Source organism: Dermochelys coriacea, chromosome 4, assembly GCF_009764565.3.
Source record: "Dermochelys coriacea isolate rDerCor1 chromosome 4, rDerCor1.pri.v4, whole genome shotgun sequence".
In the NCBI taxonomy this organism is placed as follows: domain Eukaryota; kingdom Metazoa; phylum Chordata; order Testudines; family Dermochelyidae; genus Dermochelys; species Dermochelys coriacea.
Genome location: NC_050071.1, coordinates 67562892 through 67585470, shown reverse-complemented (window position 1 = coordinate 67585470; position 22579 = coordinate 67562892). Strand labels below are relative to the sequence as shown.

General features: G+C 43.0%; 1 protein-coding gene across 2 annotated transcripts in view; it reads left to right on the top strand.

Annotated features, from left to right (window-relative positions):
• The window catches only part of NAF1 (nuclear assembly factor 1 ribonucleoprotein), a 76737-nt gene extending 61636 nt beyond the window's left edge, over positions 1 to 15101 (top strand). For both annotated transcript variants that reach the window (XM_038400070.2, XM_038400069.2), the window contains exons 7-8: positions 9250 to 9355; positions 14322 to 15101. In XM_038400070.2, coding sequence (XP_038255998.1) covers positions 9250 to 9355; positions 14322 to 14770 — 555 coding nt within the window. In that variant the 3' untranslated portion in view covers positions 14771 to 15101. The remainder of the gene's footprint in view (positions 1 to 9249; positions 9356 to 14321) is intronic.
• The last annotated feature ends 7478 nt before the right edge of the window (positions 15102 to 22579 follow it).

Genomic DNA, 22579 nt, shown 5'->3' with positions numbered 1-22579 from the left:
AGGAAGATGTGGCAGGGGGTGAGAGAGCGCTCTTAATGGATGCTGCTTGGAGAAGGTTCTATCATTAGGCACCACTAGGCAATGCAAAACCCATATGTGTGAATATGCAGAGCCATCTTGAAGAACTCCCGTTTACAAGTAAGAAAACTTTCTTTCTGGAGACTGCTTCCAGAAACAAGTTGTGGAGCTATCCAGCAGTAGTTCTTCTCTGAGAGCATTGCCCTTGCATTCCTATTTGTGGAATGGGGCTCATTCCACCTTTTTCAGCATCACTTGAGCTTTAGAACAGCCTTCAAAAACCAGGGTTTACTGGTGCTGTACAAGAGCTCTCTCCAATACAGGCTACAAAAGGGTCCCTAGCAGTCTTACGTGGCCAGCTGCTGGATGAAGGACCTTCTTTTTTGCCCAGTCACTTTTCTGTAATTATGATCCAATACTCCTTTTAATTTCTAGTATTAAACCATATTCTAGTTAACTAGGGTCTGATTTCTTCAGGTATTTAGGTGCCTAAATATTGAGCAGTTTGCCTAGTAGGATTTTCAAAAGCACTGAAGCACCTAACTTCTATTCTCTCACATTTAGGTCAACTCATTTCAGGCCTCTTTTCCTTTTTCTCTCTTTAAAATATTGGCTTAATGCAATGGCGCCAGGTTTATATAACTTTTGGTGGGTCTGTGGTGTCCATTCTCCACCAATATTTAAAGAACATGGACCCGGCTCCACCATTATTTGGGCTTACCACACTTAGGGGGGCCCCCGCGCTTCAGGGTGATACGGGGTCCAGGGTGGTCTGGGGGGCCTGATGCAGGCAGCGGCAAGTGACCCGGCACCAGCCTGCCCCACCCCGCTGGCTCCAGGCATCGCTTGGGGGATGGGGCAGAAGCCTGAAAGGCAGGATGGGGACTTGGGGGAAGGGGTGGAATGGGGGTGGAGCAAGGGCAGGCTGGGGCCAGGTTGCTCACTGCTGCCAGCGCCAGGCCCCCCACTAACCCTCCTGGTTGCCCTGGACCCCTCATCCCCCTGAAGTGTGGAGCCCCCCCAAAGTGCAATAAGCCCAAACATTGGTGGAGCCAGGCCCACATTCTTAAATATTGGTGGAGCACGGGCACCAGGGACCCATATAACTCTCCGCCTTTACAAACTTGTCAGAAAAGAAGTGTTGTTTTCAAGTAGATCTGGATTAACCATGAACTCAATTGTCCCATGCTTTGGGCCCCCATCTTTGGGGTCACATGATGATATCTGGGCAGTTAAGCCACACAGCTTTTTCTAGCAAACTCTGAGATTGGTCCATTTGCTGCAATGCTAAGGGGAAGTCGTTGCAGCTCTTCCATAAGGTGATTCTTACAACACATTAAATGAAACAAAAAAGTTAGCTGCAGGAGGTACCTTAGTTGTTCTAGGGTGGGAGCAAAGTTTATGCATGGTCTTTTAAGAATCATGACTGGAAAAAATTGCTGAAAGGTTTTTTCAATAATAAACATTATGTTGGCATATACTTCATGACTTTTATGGTTCACTTATGAGTGTAATGCAACAAGTCTAAATATAGCAATTTGCTGGTCTGCATTACCTTTTTAATGATTTTTGTTTAAGTCCAAGCATTTCAGCAGTGTGTTAGCTCACTGCCTTTAATAGAAACAGGTGCCCATTTTGTTTTTCTGCACTTACTAATATGGGTTCTTAGTATAGTAGGAAAATAATTTTGACTGTAGTTATGGTTTTGTTTTGTTTTAAGTCCAGAACAAAGGAGCAAGTTCTCAAAGAACTAATCACACCACAAGACTTCTTCTTAGTGTGTGTGTATGCTGTGACTTTTTAATATTAATTAAATATTAATCTTAATTGAATTGTTAGCCAGAATTCCAAATGCTGCATAGCCAAGCTAAATCAGAATACAAATGTTGTAGAAGTATTGAATGCATTATAATAGTGGAAAATGGTCTTTAAAGATCAATATTCTTAAAGTAAGTGTGTTCCTCCTATTACTCCAGCTTTCAGCAAGCAGTGTTCTTGCCACTGCCATGCAGTTTTAAAATTTACTTTTGTTGTGAAACTTCTATTGTATAAAATGTGTATATTTTATATTCTGTACTTGTGGATTAAAGTAAGAGGCATTAAGTTCAAATGTATTGGTGTTTTCTTCGAGTGATTATTCATGTCCATTCCAGGCAGGTGTGCACACCAGCCGGAAGATTTTTCTCCTAGCAGCGTTCTTAGGGTTGGCCTGGGCGCCCCTTGGAGTGGTGCCTTCATGGCACCCAATATCTGGCTCCGCCCACCTCCCACCCCCTCAGTTCCTTTTTACCACCCGTGACGGCTAGCTGGAACTTTGCTCGCTCTTGGAGTAAGCGCCTTAGCAGTGTCTTTGTTCTGAGTGTAAAGAGTTATTCTCTATACTTTTTCATATAGTTAGTAGTGGTTTGTTAGATAGTTCGTTTCCCCTTTGCTGGTATGCCCGGGTCTCCGGGGTTTAAACTCTGTGAGTCCTGTGGAAAGTTTATGCCCAAGAGTGTTCCTCGCTCGTCTTGCCTGCAGTGCCTTGGTGAGACTCACCAAAAGGACAAGTGCCGCATTTGCAAGGGTTTCTGCCCAAGAACCCTTAAGGACACAGACTAAAAACTAAAACTCCTGCTCATGGGGGCAGCTCTGAGACCGCAATCTGACCTGGGACCCAACGACCAGGCACTGAGCATGTTCTCTTCGGTGTGCAGCACTCTGGTACCAATGACATGCAAAATGGGCCGGGCTAAGGATTCTAAAGCCCTCCGGCACCGCCACTACTTGAGCCGTAGGGTGTCAGCCTCAGTTCGTCACTGTTCTCCATCTCCGGTGCCAGTACAGAAGAGGCCAGTAAGGGACCAATCACCCTCCTTGAAGCCTAAGGGGCTGGCGCCTTCTGTGAGTGGCTCGGGACAGACCGCTTCCGCCCAGGGTTTCATCAACTCCTGCACCAGGGTCCAGTCAAGTCCGAACCCTCCTTGGTCCCTCTGGTGGACATACAACCACAATCGACGCGTTTGCGGTGGCAACGGACCTGATGTGCTTCCCGGTGCCGCCCTCACCCCAAAGGAGGGACGAATCTCTGGTGACCGCAAGCTCCCTGTTCCACTCCAGGGGTAAGCCAACCGTGATGGCCCATAGGTCTCCATCTCCGGCACCGCCTGCACAGACGCAGGGAGTGCACCGCTCCCCGGAATCGAGTCGTTGTTTGTTGGCGACCCAGGGGACTGCTCCTCCTTGGTCGTCTTATTTGGAGACCTCTGAGTTGGAGGTGGACTCAGCTTGATCTAGCAGATCTCGGAGCAGAAGGTCCAGGTCCCGGCGCAGTCACTAACCATACCTGGCACCATGGTAGCAACAGTGGCAATCACCTGCTCAATGGCCCTTCTGGACACCCTAGGCATACCATCAGAGCCAGGGTCAAGTCCATGGTCCGTGCTCCAGAACAGTATCTATGTCCTCGGTGGTGTTCGTGCCACAGTCAGCGACGGCACCGTTGATGACGGTGCAGCCCTTGGGCGGAGTGTCCCCGCCGACTCATGGTTTCGGCACTGATAGCTCAGCCATCTCCGGCACTGGCAGAAGCCTCAGCTCCCTCCCTACCAATCCTGATGGCATCAGTCCCGCTGGATTTATCTGTCCCGGCACCAGCTGCGACGCAGAGTTCTTCATCAGTACCAGCTCCACAGCCTGAGTACCGCGTGCCGAGGGATCCTGGAGGGGCCGAAGGCAGTGAACTGGGCCCACCTCCTGTTCTCTCTTCCTCGTCCTCACCCGATGAAGCGGTCGAGGGGACTTTGACGGCCCCAGCTTTGGAGGATAACTAGGTTCTTCAACAGCTTTTGAGGCGGGCCACCTAAAGCCTGGGGATTCACGCAGAGGAGGTGGAAGAGGACAGACATCCTGGCTCCCTCCGGACCATCCAAGGCTGCATTGCCATTTATCAAGTCGATAAAAGAAACATCTAAGAACTTGTGGCAAACTCCTGCTTCTCTGGCACCTACAGCCAAGAAATCTGAGCGCCGCTACTTTGTTCCCTCTAGAGAGTATGAACATCTTTACACCCACCCTCCTCCAGACTCTTTGGTAGTCGACGTGGTCAATCAGAGAGAACGTCAAGGGTTTCAAGGATCCACCCCTAAAAACAGGGATGCCAAGAAACTGGACCTGTTTGGCCGGAAAGTCTACTTGACAGCAGGCCTGCAACTTCGTATAGCCAGCCAGCAGGCCATAGTAAGCCGCTATGGGCATAACACCTGCTCATCTATGGCTAAGTTTACAAAATTTCTGCCCCAGGAAGCTCAGGGGGAGTTCTCTGTGGTTGTGGAGGAGGAGAAACTGGTCTCCTGAGCGTCTTTGCAAGCGGCCTTAAATGAAGCGGATGTGGCCTCCCACACTTTGGCCATAGGGCTCTGGTCTTCCCCACGAGGTCCAGCAGACCATTCAAGACCTTCCCTTCAGGGGTGTAGCTCTCTTCTCTGAGAAGATGGATAAGAGACTTCACAGCTTGAAGGACTTGAGGGCTACCTTTGGTCGCTGGGGCTTCACATGCCTGCTCTCAAGCGCAAACATTTTAGGCCTCAACCTGCCCTCATCCTTACCAACCCCAAAACCACCAGGATGCTCCGCGTAGGTGGAACAGGAGCACTCTGAGGAGGCAACGCCCACCCTCTGGACAAAGCTCAGGCCAGCCCAGGGCCCCACCAGGCTCTAGACCACCCTTTCGAGGGTACGATTGAGGACGGCTTGCCAGTACAACCTTTGGATCCTTCCCATCTTACTTTCTCATCCTGTCTATCCCTTTTCTACTGTGCCTGGTCTCGAATTACTTCAGACCGATGAGTGCTCCGTATGGTAGAGAGAGGATATTCCATCTAATTCTGTACCCTCCTGCCCCCCCCCCACCTGCTGCCCCATCCCTCTTCAGGGACCCTTCTCATGAGCAACTAATTCTAATTCAAGAGGTGCAGTCCCCCTTCTCGGTAGGGGCAGTGGAGGCGGTTCCTTAGGAGCTCAGAGGCAAGGGTTTTTACTCCTGGTATTTCCTCATACCGAAGGCCAAGGGGGGCCTCAGACCCATACTGGACCTGCGACAGCTGAACAACTATGTAAAGAAACTCAAGTTTCGCATGGTCTCACTAACCTCCATTATCCCCTCACTGGATCCAGGAGACTGGTACACTACCCTTGACTTGAAGGACGTGTATTTTCATATTGCAATAGTCCCATATCACAGATGCTGTCTCAGATTCGTGGTGAATAGAGGCCACTACCAGTTTACCATCCTCCTGTTTGGACTGTCGACTGCCCCCGAGTATTCACAAGATGAATGGCAGTCATTGTGGTGTTCTTGCGCAAGCACCAGATGCAGGTTTTTCCATACCTCGATGACTGGGCTGATCAGAGATCACTCGAGAGCCCAGGTGGAGGCTCAGGTCGAGTTTATAAGGAGGACCTTCCTCGACTTAGGTCTCCTCCTGAACAAGGAGAAATCTAACCTGTCCCTGTTGCAGAGGATAGAGTTCATAGGCACGGTTCTGGACTCTACCCAAGTCAGGGCGTACCTCCCGGAGGCCAGGTTTCGCTCACTTCAGGACATCATACAGAACCTCAGACTGTTCCCCACGACGTCTGCAAGGAACTGTCTAAAGCTGCTGGGACACATGGCCTCCTGCACATATGTGGTGCAGCATGCCAGGCTCAGGCTGCGCCCACTCCAGTCTTGGCTGGCGGTGTACAGACCAGCCCAAGATGCATTGAACAGGGTCATAACCCTGCCCTGCCTGGTGCTGGACTCCCTCCTATGATGGCTTGACCCTCGAATGGTTTGCACAGGGGTACCTTTTGTCAGCCCTTGCTCACCTTGATGTCAGACGCCTCAGATCTGGGTTGGGGGCTCACCTAGGGGACCTCAAGACTCAGGGCCTCTGGTCTCCCATGGACCTTGCTCTTCACATCAGTGTCGAAGAGCTGAGGGCAGTATGTCTGGCATGCTACGCTTTCAAAACGCACATAATGGGCAGATGTGTTTCAATCCTCATGGACAACACCTCGGTGATGTTTTATATCAACAGACGGGGGTGCATGCTCCTCTCCCCTGTGCCGTGAAACCCTTGCGCTGTGGGATTTCTGCATAAAGCCCTCGATCCACCTGCAGGCTTCATACCTCCCAGGGGTGTGAAATATGCTGGCGGACAGTCTCATCCGGATCTTCAACGGCCACGAGTGGTCCCTTCAGCCAGATGTGAGCTCAGTCTTCTGTTCTGGGGCTCTCCCCAGATACACTCGTTTGCCACTCCGGGCAACAGGAAATGTCAGATGTTTTGTTCCTTCGGGGTCCATCGGGGATGCCTTCCTTCCTTCTCTCATGGGAGGGCTGCCTGCTATATGCTTTCCCACCCATCCCCCTAGTCCACAGAGTGCTCTTCAAGATCTGCAGGGACCGGTCCCGAGTCATACTAATAGCGCTGGCGTGGCCATGTCAGCGCTGGTTCACCTCACTTTTGGAAATGTCCATAGCGGCCCCACTCGCCTTACTGCTGGTCCCTGACCTGATCACACAGGACCAGGGCTGACTCCAGCACCTGAATCTGGAATCGCTCCACCTTACAGCCTGGATGCTTCATGACTAAGTGCTGCAGAGCTGTCTTGTTCGGACCAGGTCAGACAAGTCCTCCTGGGTAGTAGAAAGCCCTCTACCAGGGCTACTTACCTGGCCAATGGAAAAGGTTTTCCATCTGGGCGGAGCAACGTAATCAGTCGCCGCTCCTTGCCCCCATATCATTTATATTGGCCTACCTCCTTCACTTAAAGCATCAAGACTAGTTCCGGTCATCAATAAGTGTCCACTTGGCCACTATATCTTCGCCTTCCATCTGGACTTAGATGGTCTCTTGGTCTTTGCAAACCCTATGGTCAGTCGTTTTCTTAAGGGTTTGGAAAGGCTCTTCCCACACGCGCATCAGCCTGTCCCTGCCTGGGACCTCAATTTAATCCTCTTCAGGCTTACAGGCTCACCATTTGAAACTCTGGCCCCCTGCTCTCTGTTGCATCTCTCATTCAAGGTTGCGTTCCTTGTGGCAATTACCTTTGCTTGACAGGTTTTGGAGCTCGGGGCCCTCACGTCTGAGCCCCCTTACAAAGTTTTTCATAAGGATAAGGTCCAGCTCAGGCCTCATCCGGCTTTTCTCCCAAAGGTTGTCTCCCATTTTCACATGACCCAGGACATCTTCCTCCCAGTGTTTTATCCCAAGCCACACTCCCGATAGGGAACGTAGACTGCCCTCACTGGATGTGCATAGGGCCTTAGTTCTCTCTATATAGGAGACTAAGTCATTCCGGAAGTCCGTCCAACTCTTTGTAACCGTGGCGGACAGAATGAAGGGCCTCCCAGGATCTTCTCAACGCATATCGTCATGGATAATGTCCTGCATTAGGGAATGCTATACCCTGGCAAAGGAGCCTGCTCCGCAGATAACCGCTCACTCTACCAGGGCCCAGGCCTCTGCGGCGTTCCTGGCACAAGCCCCTATTCAGGAAATTTGCAGGGCAGCTACGTGGTCCTCGATGCATACATTTGTCACGCTATGCAATTACACAACAGTCCAGGGACGATGCGGCTTTTGGGCAAACTGTGCTCTTTTCTGTGGATAATCCGATGTCACCTCCTGAGCTCTAGCTTGTGAATCACCTGCCTGGAACAGACATGAACAATCACTCGAAGGAAAAACGGTTACTCACTTTCTCGTAACTGTTCTTCGAGATGTGGTGTTCATGTCCATTCCAATACCCACCATCCTTACCCCTCTGTTGGAATAATCGGCAAGAAGGAACTGAGGGGGTGGGGGATCAGCGGGGCCCAATATTGGGTGCCACTCCAGGGGGCGCCCAGGTCAACTCTATGGATGCTGCTGGGGGGAAAAATCTTCCGGCTGGCATGCATGCGGCACGCTCACACCTGCCTGGAATGGATATGAACAACACATCTCAAAGAACAACAGTTACGAGAAAGTGAGTAACCTTTTTTTTTTTTTTTGTTGCTGTTGATTAGCACTATTCACAAAATACTTTGTCTTGGATTATTTTTCAAGCTTGACTCGTCATAATGAGTGCTTAACAAGCATCCTGTCCTCTGTGTAAATGGTTAATTTCTCACTACAACCTTTAGGCAGTTGAATAATTAGAAGGATCAGATTTTTAAAAGCATTTAGGCATTGATTTCCATGAGTGAGTTGCCTAAATACCTTTAAAATTTGGGCCAAAGTGCCTTTTACTTTTCATCAATATTTTTGTTAGTAGCTGGGAATTTGTTGGACTGAGGGAAGAAAAGAAAAAAAATTCATGTTTCTCCATCCCCTCATATGAGGATTTATGGTATGTGCTGTGTTGGATTGAGATTCACTTAATCTGTACATGGGTCTAAGAAATCTTTATTACGGCAAAGTGCTTAGCAAGTGGTGATCAGTTACTTACAAGTAGGAAGCTCATCAGAACGATCCCATCATAATCGCCTCCAACACTGGACAATACAACGTCAACCTCCCTTTGTTACACAAACTTACTTATTTATAATTTTCTTTTCTTGTATGCATAAGTCTCTCATTACTATGTTAACTTTCATTTTCCATCATTACAAGTTTTGTGTTGGTTCAAGTGGATCTTTTCTAGCTTTTTTTAGTTACTTTATCTGGTCTTTTACTCATAAACATGATTAACATGCAGTTTCTTACAAATGTGCAGTTCTGCTTATGCTTACGCTGTTAAATATTATCAGACAAACTCTTAAAATTCACAACACACTTCTATCAGGCCTAAATATGCCTTTGCTGCCAACATATTGCAGAGGGTTTTTCTGGCCAGTTCAAATTTTTGAATGAGGAATTATTAGCTGTGTAACAACTGGTTGACCCTGTTTTGTGTTAACTTCTAATGAGTAAAAATACATTGTAGGCAGTATCCAGTAACTATTAATACCGCATGTATGTTTATATACACATATATAGTTATTACATCCAAAAAACTACATTAAGCATTCAGAAGTTAGGAAATGATAGAATTAAAGTTGTCCGTGAAATCTTAATTTTAAATCCCTTGTGCATATGCATTATGATAGTCTGTAATTACTTGATCAACCTATTTTCCAAAGGACCTGTGTAAAGTATTCTAAAAGTTAAAATGTTGACTTTTAAATGTATAACAATTTTTTTGACAATTTTTCTAAATATCATCTTTTTGTACTTCTCTAAGGCCTTAGATTTCAGTGATGATGAAATGGAGAGGCAGGGAATACTAAAGAAAAAGAAATCTCGGAATCAAGAAAGAAAGAAACCCAAATCAGAAATGAATGACTCAAGTGAGTAAATACCATAGAAAAAATAAATGGTTTAACCTCAGTCCCTCAAACCAAGTCTAAAAAGCATAGTGATATTTCTTTAAATTTCATACTGGTTTAATATTGGAGCTTTGGTACCTTTCATCATGAAATCTTTCAATTCTTTTAAAAATTGTAATTAAAAACACATGAGGGCACATCCCTTAAACTTGCACTATTTGATACAGATAAACACACTAATAAGTTTTATGAGGAGATTGTTTTACTAAATGATTGCTTTTTTTTCCTATGTAAATATACATAACTTATTAAGTATCTGTGGTACATATAATGAATATTCTAAATTGTGAATTTATGTACTATCCAGTAAAAGTAAATCTGCTGGTCTAGTGTGATTGATGAAACATGGTTAGGAACGGAATTCAGTTCTTTACTCCATAGCTGACAGTAGCTGAGAACACAGTGGGGGCAGCTGTCACAAACTCTCACAAAAGGAGAAATAAGAAAAGGAGTACTTGTGGCACCTTAAAGACTAACAAATTTATTTGAGCATAAGCTTTCGTGAGCTACAGCTCACTTCATCGGATGCATTTGAAATGACTCATTAGTGTCCCCCTCTAGACAACATATATCAAAACTGACAGACTTCATGGGAGCTGCATCACAGTCAGCTTGGCTGGAAGGACATAGTTGCCTCAGTGCAGAGGCATTAAATAGAGAGAGAAGACCCTATCCACTAAATGAAAACATTTAATCTTGATGAAGCACTCAGTTCATCATTTACAGTAACCCCTCACTTAATGTTGTCCCAGTTAACGTTGTTTTGTTGTTAGGTCGCTGACCTATTAGAGAACATACTCCTTTAAAGTCCTGCAATGTTCCCTTATTACGTTGTGTGTCTCCTCCCAGTCCACCTGCCCAGTGCTCCTGCCGGATAGTGGGGTGGGGGTGCAGGGGCTTGCCCCTTCCTCCCGCCCAGCATTCCAGTCAGGGAGTGCGCAAGCCCCTGAGCCCCCACCCTGCTCCCCAGCAGGAGCGCTGGGCAGGTGGACTGGGGCAAGACCCCTTGCCTTGACCCCGCTCCCCAGCAGCAGCACTGGGCAGGCACAACGGGATAAGCCCCCACGCCCCCATCCCGCTCCCGACAGGAGCCCCAGGTGAATGGAACGGGGCAAGCCCCCGCACCCTGACCCCACTCCCTAGCTGGAATGCCCAGTGGGTGGAGTGGGGCAAGCCCCTGTCCCGCTATGCCCCTGCCTCAACCAAGCTTCACAATCATCATTGGTGAGTACAGTATGAAATTGTTAGTATAAAATTATTTAAAACTTGTACTGTATATGTATATAATGTCTTATCTGTGAAAAAAAATTTCCCTGGAACCTAACCCCCCCACCCCCACCTTTACATTAACCCATTAAAGAGTACATAGTCTGGCAAGGATTCTGGTGTACCTGACATTTAAATAATGTCAATTCTTTACTGGAAAAATGGAGTATCTGTTATGTTGATGTGTGTGTGTGTATATATAGAAATTTCACAAACACACCAAAGTTTTTTAGAATAGTCTAACGCTTAAATCATTGGCAAGAGTTGTCCTTGATGCACTAGTCTAGTGGTGACCTGGAATTTGCAAGAGTTCACCATTGTTTTTCTCTTTTGGTTTTGAGTCTGAAAGCCAAATACAAACATAACTCACTAAATTGGAACAAAGAATTGCTATCAGATGAGCTTAAATATTTACAGATTAAATGAGAACTTTATTGTGAACTAAAAATATTACTTTGCTTAAGTATTATGTTATATGGAAGATTTTATATACACTTAATATTAAGTTTGCATGTGTGTGCAAACACAATATAATGGTGTACTGGTTTAGATGGAATAAATGGGTCCAACGAGTCAAAGGTGTTAACTTAACCCAGTTAGTGTTCAACATTAAACATTTTAAACTGGGTTCAGTGTTTGGTATACAAAGACCTCAGCCTGCTTAGTGCTATGGTAAATGCCATTAAAAATCCTACTAACTTTTATTAAAGGTACAGAAAAGAAGGAAAAACAGTTAAGCATTTAAAATGTAAAGTATTAATAAGGCTTTCATTTTAATAACATCCCTTGTTCCCTTTCCCCTGAGCTGAAGAGAATTTTTAGAAGGACAAAAACCCTTGTTTGACAGTCTTTTTGATGATATCAAAGATAGTTATAGCAGTCCTTTTTGGGAAAAAGAGAGGTAATTAGTTGTGATAGGCTGGAGCTGTTATTGCTGTTGCTGTTAAAGACTGATCTTGTTTCCTAAGAAGATATAAGACAAAAACACAAAAGGGGAGAGAAGAATAACAGAGAGAAAATGCAGCTTCTATGCCTGGGGTTGCCTTTCCCTTGCAACCTCACCCATGGAAATACACAGTCTTATCAGCCATTCCAAGACTTGGTAGCAGCCTTGGGCTGGTCAGGGCACTGCTGTAAGGTGCCACTTTCTGGCCAAAGGCTTATAGCAGTGTTACAAAATATGCAATCTTAGCTTTTTATTAGACAGAAGGGGAAAGGAAAGGGAAGAAGTAAGATGGGGAAAGAAAAGGACACACAGAGCGTCAAGTAGTTGGGAAAGTCTAACATCCCTGAAAGTATTCAGGATTCAACTTGAGCTGGTGATGTCATCTAGCGCACTCTCACTCACCCACCCAGTTTTCTTAAGACATCTTTCCAGTTCAGGATAAAGAAGTTCTTGGGTCCCAGGAGACCCTGGAGATGGCAGCCATGATGGGAAGCTTTTTTCAGTAGCTGCTGGCAATCAGCTGCTGCTTTTGTTAATTTTTTTTTTAAAGTCTTGTTTTTTAAGGACCCTGAAAGGGAGGTTTGGATGGAATAATCCATTCTTTCATTATTTTTCTTCACCAATTTTTAGGCCTAGTTTTTGAAACACCAATTTTGGCCTATTGATTTTCAGTTCCATACTTTTCTTGTTTACCAAGCATGATTTTAACATAGTCCTTGAGTTATATCACCAGTCCTTTTTTATTGGGACTAATTGAGTTTTTCTGTTTTGCTTCTGCACCTTTTCCCATTGACATTTGTTATAGATTGTGACCTCTTATGAACTTGCTTGCTTTTTTTTTTTTAACAGATGAGCTCATAATTAACCTGTAGGCTCAGTTCTTACAACAGTAGGGTTGTCAATAAAAATATAAATTCCCTAGATAACTAATGCTGAACCTTGTGAATATTTTATGACCGAAGATATCCTGATTTTCCTTTCAGTGGAATAATAAGCTCAGGTTTTTTTAAATGTACATGCTTTTACAATTATCTTCCCAAGTGAGTCAAAATACCTTTTAATTAAGGGCTCCATGACTTGCTTTTTGTTATCATAAAAATCAAAATCCTGATTAAGCCTCTTATGTGCTTACTCTGATAAACTAAATAATTAGTTAATATAGGGGATATCCTTTGACACTACCTTGCATGACACATGTAAAATTTAAATGGTGAAATCAAGATTCTGCATATTGCTGTTGATAAATTGTATAGTCAATTGCTTGACCATACTTTGGTTTGGTATGAAATGTAGTCAAGAGACCAAATAACCGTTGTCAGTCAGGTTTATTGCTAAAGGATATTAGTTTCAGGGAATCTGTCTTGTGCAGGTGGTGGTAAATTCAACATATGCACAAGGGGTGCTCCCAAAGTTACACATTTTAACTAGGCGTGTTTATCATCCTATAAATGATATTGCAAGTTACAAAACTTTGTACATATCACTAAAATCCACCAGTTTGACCCAGTTCTTTAACTTCTTGTTCTGTTCCATCCTTATTCTTATTTTGGATACTAGTATTTGAGATACTGGTTCATGAAGGTACCTCCTCAGCTTGTACTGGGTCAGAACATTAATGTATTTTGCCCTTGGTACATTTCTTGTGTTCTAATGTCAAAGCTGACTTCAACTTTGTAAAGTGATACTTAGCGTAAGTGAACAGGCTTGTAAAAAGACATAGGTCAAAACAGGCTCTGTAACTGCTAGAAATAGATATACAGTGTAAAGTTATATTGATACTGTATGCTTAAGGCATATTAATATATGTGGAATCAATAATTCATGTTGATAATGTGATATACTTATCCTTGCATATATTGGTCAACTCTGCATAAATACCATCTCTTGGCTTCTTATCTGACCAAAATGTGGTGGGTTTTTTGACGGCTGCAGGCAACGTATTGGATTTACCCAATAAACAATTGGTTGGTTGTTAGGTAAATCCAGTACCAGTACTCTTAGCAGTGTTCAGTGGAGTTAAAATCTGAAAACTCCTGCACAGAATCAGAACACAAATTTTACATCTTCAGCTTTATATTTTTTCTACTCAAAACAAACTCGTTAAATTTTATTGTAAAGAAAACTTTAGTGTGTGCTATTCATAATTTGAGTATTTCTACGGTAAATAAACCATGTCTGCTGGCGGGGGGAAAAAGTTGATGTTTCTTCTTTTTACTACTAATTTTCAAGCCTTCAAATCTTACAAGAAAAACCCACTAAATGTCACTGTTTCAGCATTTTTTGTTTTGTTTTGTTTTGTTTTTTAAACAAACCCCACCACCACCCTAATGGAGTTCATTTAACATTTTGTTTACAAATGGTAATTTATTGACCACACTGACCACACTAATGACACATTTTCTAATTTTAGATGTTTAAAAGATACCTTACAGTTCATATGTTTGTTTTTAATCATTTTTAAAACATAAATAGATCAGCTGATAAACACTAAGCATAATCTAGTCCTTGTTTTGAGTTTGTTTAAACGAGGGTTGCATATTTTTATTCGTATACTGTTTAAGTATTAGATTTTAAAGAGGAAGAGAAGACCACCTGTTTTGCCAGACTTTTAGACTAAGCTGTTTTAAATATAGTACAAGTTCCAAAATTTGAATATAAATACTTAAAAAAACAAAAAACAAACAAAAAAAAGTAATTCTGTGGCTATTTTTTAAGGTGAGAAAAATGAAGTTCAGCATCAGCCTGTACAACAGCCTACTTCAAAGTATTCAAGAGGCTATCGTGGCAGAGAATTTAATCCTGGCTTCTCAAGGGATAGGTTTCCCCATCCATCTGTTAATCCAAGCTTCTCAAGACCACAACTAAGACCTCCGCACTTGTACTCTTCAGATCACAGGCTACATCAAGAATCTGCAATGTTTCCACAGCCTCACAGACAAAAAAATCCCATAATGCTTCAGTATCCTTTTCCTCCTCCAGGATTTGGACCTGTTGGTAATGAGATGCATCACTTTCCACCCCCAAATCCAAACATGATGTGGACAGGGCCCAACATGTACTCTAACTTTTATAGTCCACCATTCCCATTCCCCCCGCCCCCACCTCCACCCCCACCACCTGCTTCTCCAAATGGTCATCCATCTCAGTTTGGACCTCACAGTTAGATGAGTATTTTCATGACTGAGTGTACAATGAGTGGCAGATCTTGGAAAACTATGGCTTTCCCACTCACAAACCCCCTTATGTTTTGTGATTGCTATTTACATTTTATGTGAGGGAGCTTAAATTATGTGCAAGAACAGAACAAATCCAAAGTTTTAATGCTAAATAGATACAGCCTTATGCAGCGATATCAGACATACAAAGACTGGTGTTTCTTTTGACAGCCCATCTTTAAAAAAAAAAAAATGAAATATATTAAATAATGAGTTAACTTTGATAATATGTAGTAAGTTTGAAGTATTCCAAGAATTAATAAACACTATTTTTACATTGTAACTGTCTAGATGTGTTTTTGTAGCAACTTTTGAACTATCATTTATATAAAGCAGGGGTTGGCAACCTTTCAGAAGCGGTGTGCTGAGTCTTCATTTATTCACTCTAATTTAAGGTTTTGTATGCCAGTAATACATTTTAACATTTTTAGACCTTCTCTTTTTATAAGTCTATAATATATAACTAAGCTATTGTTGTATGTAAAGTAAATAAGGTTTTTAAAATGTTTATTTTAAGCTTCATTTAAAGCTTCATTTAAAATGAAGCTTCATTTAAAATTAAATGAAAATGCAGAGCCCCCCCGGACTGGTGGCCAGGACCCGGGCAGTGTGAGTGCCACTGAAAATCAGCTCGTGTGCCGCCTTTGGCATACATGCCATAGGTTGCCTACCCCGGATATAAAGTATCAATCTGATAGAGGTACGAGAGAAAATATTTGCTTTTGAGGTGAAAATAAGGGTATATTGACATAAATAGCATGATGATTGGTCCAGGAAAATATTTTAGGAAAAAAGTAAATATTGTAGTTTGTCGTATCTTAACTGAAAATGTTGCTTCTGTACAACTTGTTGAAAAAAATGACATTCAGTCTACTTTCATCACATTCTAAAGACCAGTATTGTATACCTTTCTAAGAGGGTACTGTGACAGACATTGCAACTACATGCAGTATCTCAAGGGACCACATCGTGTTAAGTTTCATGAATGGTTTATGTATCACAGTGGACCAGGGATTGTATGTAGCTCCACTGTGGGAGTGTTACCACAGCTCCTCCCGGAAATAAAAGAGTAGGGAGGTGATTAAGGCAAATCACTCAGGCTGTAACCACTTCTAGAGAATTATCAGCCCCTGAGGAGGTTTGTGTATGCTGGTTCAGACTGGTTTTTACCAGAGAGCAAAAAGGGCTTTTGGTATAAAATCGAGTTTATAATGACAATGGGCTCTCTTTCTGATCCAGCAAATGGACAGGACTTCTGTGCAAATGGGACCCCAACTCTTGTGGAAGTGTTGGAGAGACTTACTTACTAGGGACCCATAAGACGGATAACTTCTGATAAGCTTCTAGCATGTGTGTAGGGATTTTTATTGTTTTTACATGTTTTCTCTGTAATGCTTTTATCCTGAGAATAAATGTACTTGGCTTTGTGAAAGCTGGTTGGTAACTGGTATACACTATTGTAGCCCCTGGAGAAAGGTTAACCACAGGTGACAGACCACAATCAGACTTGCTAGAGAAATCAGTGAGGTGCAGAGGGACTGCAAGCCTAAATCCCTGGTCTAGAGGGAGAGGTGGGGGTCTCTGCCCAAGAACCTGAAATCTTAAGTGGGTGTTCTCCAGGAAGATAAGGGTGAGTAGGGGGCAAAGGTTCAGTTAACCATGAAACTGTGACAAGTTAATCACTGCTAAAACAAGTTTTTTTTGTATTCTCTTTTTGAACCGACTTGCAAGTGAACCGTCTTGTAAACATATTGAGTCAAATTTTTCTCCTCCTGTTTGAAATAACTGTAAATCTTGAGTAACTTGCTGCGGGAGCCACTCTGGATAATCGGGAAACTAGCTACTCTGGGGACTGAATTGAACTCACTAGGTTACCTGAATTATGAAATTATATAAAAAAGAAATGTATAAGAACAAAGGTGTAATTTAGGAATTTAAAATAAACTTTACTCGGGTATGTTAGGAAGTAAATCTGTTAGTCTAGAAACTTGAGGGAATCATATCAGGAAACAGGGCCTGCATCAGAGCCAGTCTCAGGGCAAACTAAAGAGTGCATCCGGCCTGTAGTGGACTGCCTAACTGGCTACACTGCCTGATTGGAAGAGTCAGCAGATGAGCTTTTAAGCCCAGCAGTTTAGCTGCTGCTCAAAGCAGTCACCCACGGCTGTGATAGCTCTTTCTCCTGCCTTGTTCTCTTATTGAATTAGCTTTAATACTTTTGGAGTCCATTGTATTAAAATGCAATTGTGTATGAGTTATTGTGGAATTGCATGTAACTTCTATAAGAGATTGACTAATTCAATCACTGGAAGATATTAGGAACTTCAAAGGGCCTTTTGGAACAATACATGTAAAGTGGCTTTACTAGGATTTCCTAGGTGGTGTAAGGGGAATGCAAATGATACACTTTGAATCCACCCTTTTCAAGCTAGGCCCCAGTGAGGAAAATCCATTGTCTACTAATTGATTTGGAGTTTCCAGGAGCTCGTGAAGACTTCTGAACAGTATAGTATAAAGGGTGGACTAAATATGTTCCTAATGTACTTCTTTTGAGCGGAAGACCTGAGAGTGGGTGACCTTGCTGAACCACTAAGGGAAATATAACTGCTGTTGCCCTGAGCCATGACAAATTGATTAACCTATTCCCACAAATAAGGAAACCCACGTGATGGGTTACTCCCCATTCCAGAGTGCAACCTGATGTACTGGGGTACCTTTGAGCCCACCTGTTCCACCAGCCTGGGCTCCCTTACACTGTCCTGCTGAGCCAGGCCTTCAAGCCTCCTCCAACGCACACACTCCCCAGCTGCAAAAAGATACAGACACTGAAATCAGCTCTTCATGGGAAGACTCAGTTAGGGAATTGCCTAGAACTCAAGTGTACTCCCCCTCTGGAGTATAAACACAAGTGTATTGTCTTGTGCTGCACAGAAAACGCTACAGCCTAAGCTCATTAAATTCACGCTCTCCCTCAATGTGGAGGAAGATATGCACAGCTTTTTGCCCCCCTCAGTTATGAATTCCACAAACTGATTTAGAGAAAACAAAAACAAGTTAACTACAGAAGATAGATTTTAAGTGATTATAAGAGATAGCAAACAGATCAAAGCAGATTACGGAACAAATAAAATAAACATGCAAACTAAGCTTAATACATTAAAGAAACTCGTTACAAGTAGTAGTTTCTCCCCCTAAAAGCTTTCAGCATTTTTCACAGGCCAGACACCTTTTCCAGCCTGGGCTCAGCTCTTCCCTCCCCCCTCACCCTTTTCTCTTTGTTTCATCCTGGGTGGGGATTCAGTGAAGAATGAACCCCATTTACTCACTTCTCTGCCTTAAATAGGGTTTACCTATGGCGGAAATCTTTTTTTCCCAGTTTGATCCCCACTCCCTATTAGTGGAAAAATACTAGTAGTCCAAGATGGAGTTGAGTACCAGATGACATGATCCTGCAATGTCAAAGCAGTCATGAGTCAAAGGTTGTTCACAGCATCCCAGGAAGCTTCTCATGAAGGTGGGAGATTAGCATCTTCAAAGTCCTATTGTGCTCCCTAATGGCCCATCCAGGCTGATTGCATACTGTCTAGTGTGTGTTCCCCAGGTGTAAACCCGCTTGTAATTGTTATATAGTAAATATTCCTAACTTCAGATACTGAAATGATACATGCATACAAACAGGATAATCACATTCAGTAAATCGTAACCTTTCCAATGATACCTCACATGACCCATCTTGCATATAACACATCTTAGTTATGTCATACTCATATAATATCTCTATGAAGAATATGGGGTGTAGTGTCACAACCCACTCCTAATTGGATTTTAACTTAATCCTTAATTGCCTCGTGAACTCTCCATTTGAGCCACTAGCTAATTGCTCTGTGCTACATTTATTTAAGAAAACAATTTTTTTGGCTACCATAATTTCCACAGAGTTGGAGAACTGGGGGCATGAATGGCAGATACTTTGACCTTTTTCTTTTAGAAAAAGGTTTCCTTATGACCACATCTTAAATTTTTAACCCAAAATATCCTCTAATTTCCACATCAGTTATGTTCTTGTGTTTTTTTTTCCAAAGCCTCAACACTCTAGGCTAGAATCTACCCTCTATACTCTGAATGCTAGAAGGGAGTTAGCCTTCTATTTGAACAGAACCATATGGCTTAGTGTCTCTGAGACTGTTTAGTTTCACTTGCAGTGAGATCAAAAGCTTATAATTTCCATCTAAAGGCTTTCAAAATGGATTTCTTACTATATCCTTACTTGTTAAGAGGCTACTAATGTTAAGCATCCTTTAAGAATGTGACAGCTCATTTCACTAGATACCAATCCACCTACATGGCATGGGTGAAAGATATGCCAGATATGCAAAAATGGGCATCTGTTCACACTTTCTCAAAGCACTATGCCCATGTACAGGCTAGGCCAGATCATCAGTCTTGCATCTGGCTCCAAAGCTCTGTCCTACAGATACTGCTTGGGAGACACCTGAAGTAGAGCTCATAGGGACACAACTTGAAGGAGAGGTTACTTGCCTTGTTCTTCCAGATGTGTCTTCCTATGGGTGCTCCACTACTTGCTCTCCACTTTGGTCTCTCATCTGTGTCATTTCACAGTGCAGAAAGAACCAAGGATAGTTCATCCAAGCAAATGTACTAGGTACCATGCACAAGGAGGTGTAGAGCTTGAATGTAGGACTCTTCTTCAGCCCCAGGTTTCCATTTTTCTCTCTTCGGGAACAATACTTCCTCTAGCCTTATGTTGTTGTGGTTTCAGTTACTAATGAACTTGCACTGCACAGTAACAGGTAAGATCATCAAGTATTTGGAGGCCCTTCCGTAATATTTAGGCACTACAGAATGAGTAGGTATATAGAAGTCTTGAATGTCTTTGGTTTTGGAAGCTTAAAGCACACCCTCAGGGTTAGTTTAACATTTTCAGGTTTAATTAATATTCATGATTACTGTAAAAAAGACATTGCACTGACTGAACTACAGAATATGACAGAATTAGTTACATGTTTTATCTTCAGTCACTAATGTGCCAAAAGATTTCAATAAATAGGTTTTAAAATAGTAGCATGACAAAATATTGCTAGCTTCTTTTTTTTTGGGGTGGGGTGGGTTAATTCCCTATCTGGTTATAGAACTAGTCTTTCAAGCAAAAATAAGTTTGTGGCACTGATTCATCTTTGTTTCATAATGTTTTTGGTTATGCCTTAAGACATTGTGTCCCACCTTTAATGACGCCTACTGGAGGAGCAGAACTTACCAATTTTTCATATCTGGGATAATGAATTCATTTGTGATAGGTCAGTGCCATGACCTATGGCAAATTAGATGCTTAAGATCTACTTATTTTCCTTTCCTCCTCTCTTCTGTGAGCAGTTGGTAGAAATTGAACATTTGCAGCTGTTTCTACTAGCTGGTTCCTTTCTGCAGATTTTCCCCTCAAGACTGCATGTGATGGGGGGAGGGAAGGCAACACCTGGGTCCTAGTAACCCAAGAGCGTTCAGGGGAGTTCCCCAGTATGCCAAACCCTAGAATTGTGTAGAGGAGGTGGCACCAGCAAGGCCACAGTGCAGCAGTACCTGCTTTGGGTGCTTCTACTACTTGGAGTCTCTGGCTGATTCCTCTCTCCTGATTTCTCTAACAACTATTGTTACCTTAGAACTGTCTTTGTACTGTGCAGGCATGCAAGAGTACACAAAAAGGTACTTATGTTCTTGCAATCACATTTTTTGTTAAACCAAGATGCCAACTATAAATGAATGTGCAGCCATACTCTCCTTTCAAGGCAAACGGCAAGTAGACCAAATGCACCTAAAACCAGTGATTTCCAGGAGGGGCAGAATTAGAGTAACTATTGCCCCTGGACAGAAGGAGAAGCAAGAAGTTTTTGATTACTTCAGTGCTGTCCACCATATCATGTAGGGGCACACAATAGCACTTGTAAAGTAGAGCCTAAGGCTAGTGGAAAGCTTACAGAAGTGTCTCCTTATTCTTTATCAAAAACATACAGATAAAGCTGATAACATACGCTAATTAAAGGAATAGAGTGCCTGTATGACATCTAACTCTAATTAATTTGTACTGACCATGAAACTCCGCCTCTGCCTGTCAGCACTAACTTGAGTGAAGGTCAGCATTTCTAATAGTATTAAAGGTCTAGAAAATATGACCTATGCGGGAAAATTGAAAAAATTGGGTTTGTTTAGTCTGGAGAAGAGAAGACTGAGAGGGAACATAAGTTTTCAAGTACATAAAAGGTTGTTACAAGGAGGAGGGAGAAAAAATCTCAGCCTCTGAGGATAGGGCAAGAAGCAATGGGCTTAAATTGCAGCAAGGGCGGCTTAGGTTGGACATTTAGGAAAAACTTTGTCAGGGTGGCTAAGCACTGGAATAAATTGCCAAGGGTGCAGGGACTGGACTAGATGACCTCTTGAGGTTCCTTCCAGTCCTAGGATTCTAGTGTGTTTGCTGTGTATGTGCATTCTATCCTTTCCCCTGCCCTGCCCTCTCTAGTTAGCACTCTGTCTATGCTACAGGGCCAGCTCTACCTTTTTTGCCGCCCAAGGAGCGAAGCGCAAAAAAAAAAAAAGCAGCCGCCGAAGAAGAAGAAGAAATAAAAAAGCTGCTGCCGAAAAAGAAAAAGAAACCGAAGTGCCGCCGCTGAGGAAGGGAAAATGAAAAAGCTGCTGTCAAAGTGCCCCCGAGGGACGAGTGCTGCCGCTAGAATGGCCGAAGTGCCGCTCCTTCAGATTTGCTGCCCCAGGCACCAGCTTCTTTAGCTGGAGCCTAGAGCTGGCCCCGCTACACTACAGTTTATGCTGGCATAATTTGTCATTCAGGAGTGTCAATAAACCACCATGACATAAGTTACGCCGGCATAAGCACTAAGGAGCACAGTGTTATGTCTCCTGTTGGCATAGAGTGTCTTCAATACATGCGCTTCAGTGGTGCAGCTCTGTAGGTAAACTGCAGTGCTAGACGTGGCCTCGGTTGTAAGCTCTTTGGGGCAGGAACTAACTGCACCGTACCTAGCATAAGAGTCCCATTCTTAGCTGGTCCATGAGGCATTGCCCTAATAAATACAATGAATAATAACTTAAGACAATAAGAAATACGGTGCCTCATTTCCTGTGTCTTTTTCAGAAAGGTTCATAAGTTTTGTCTTCAGTACTAGGTTGCAGAAAAAGTGTTTTTAGATGCTAACAACCATCGGGCATTTATTTGTTGTGAATAGGAGCTACCACTGATCTGTGTCGTTATCCTAGGACATGGCTTGATCAGTGCTGCTACCTCAAAAGAAGAAAGACATGATGAAAATACATTGTTATGTATAGAGCCATTGGGGAAACCATGATGTGTCATGAAAAGAGCATGAAACCATGGGTTAAATCTTTTAGAAAGTAAAGAGGCAGATCTTCAGAGAAAGATGAAGTGTTTTTTCACATCTTGGAAAAGAATCTTAAAAATTTTTTTTTGTTTATACATGTGAAAAATTAGCATCAGGTTAGGAAAAAAAACCCACAGATTTGTGTAGCAGCTCAGACAGAACAACTCTTCCGTGTGAAGGCAATCGTTTTCTAAAATAGCCTAAACATTCCTTTTTTAGGTGATGAAGTGTAAGTAGTAGTTACAGTATCCTCCCAGGTCCATTCTTCACACAGTTTTGAAAGGCTACTTTCTGAGTAGAACTGAGTGAATCATGGATTTTTTCAGTTTTCTGGCAATACCAAAATAATAATAAA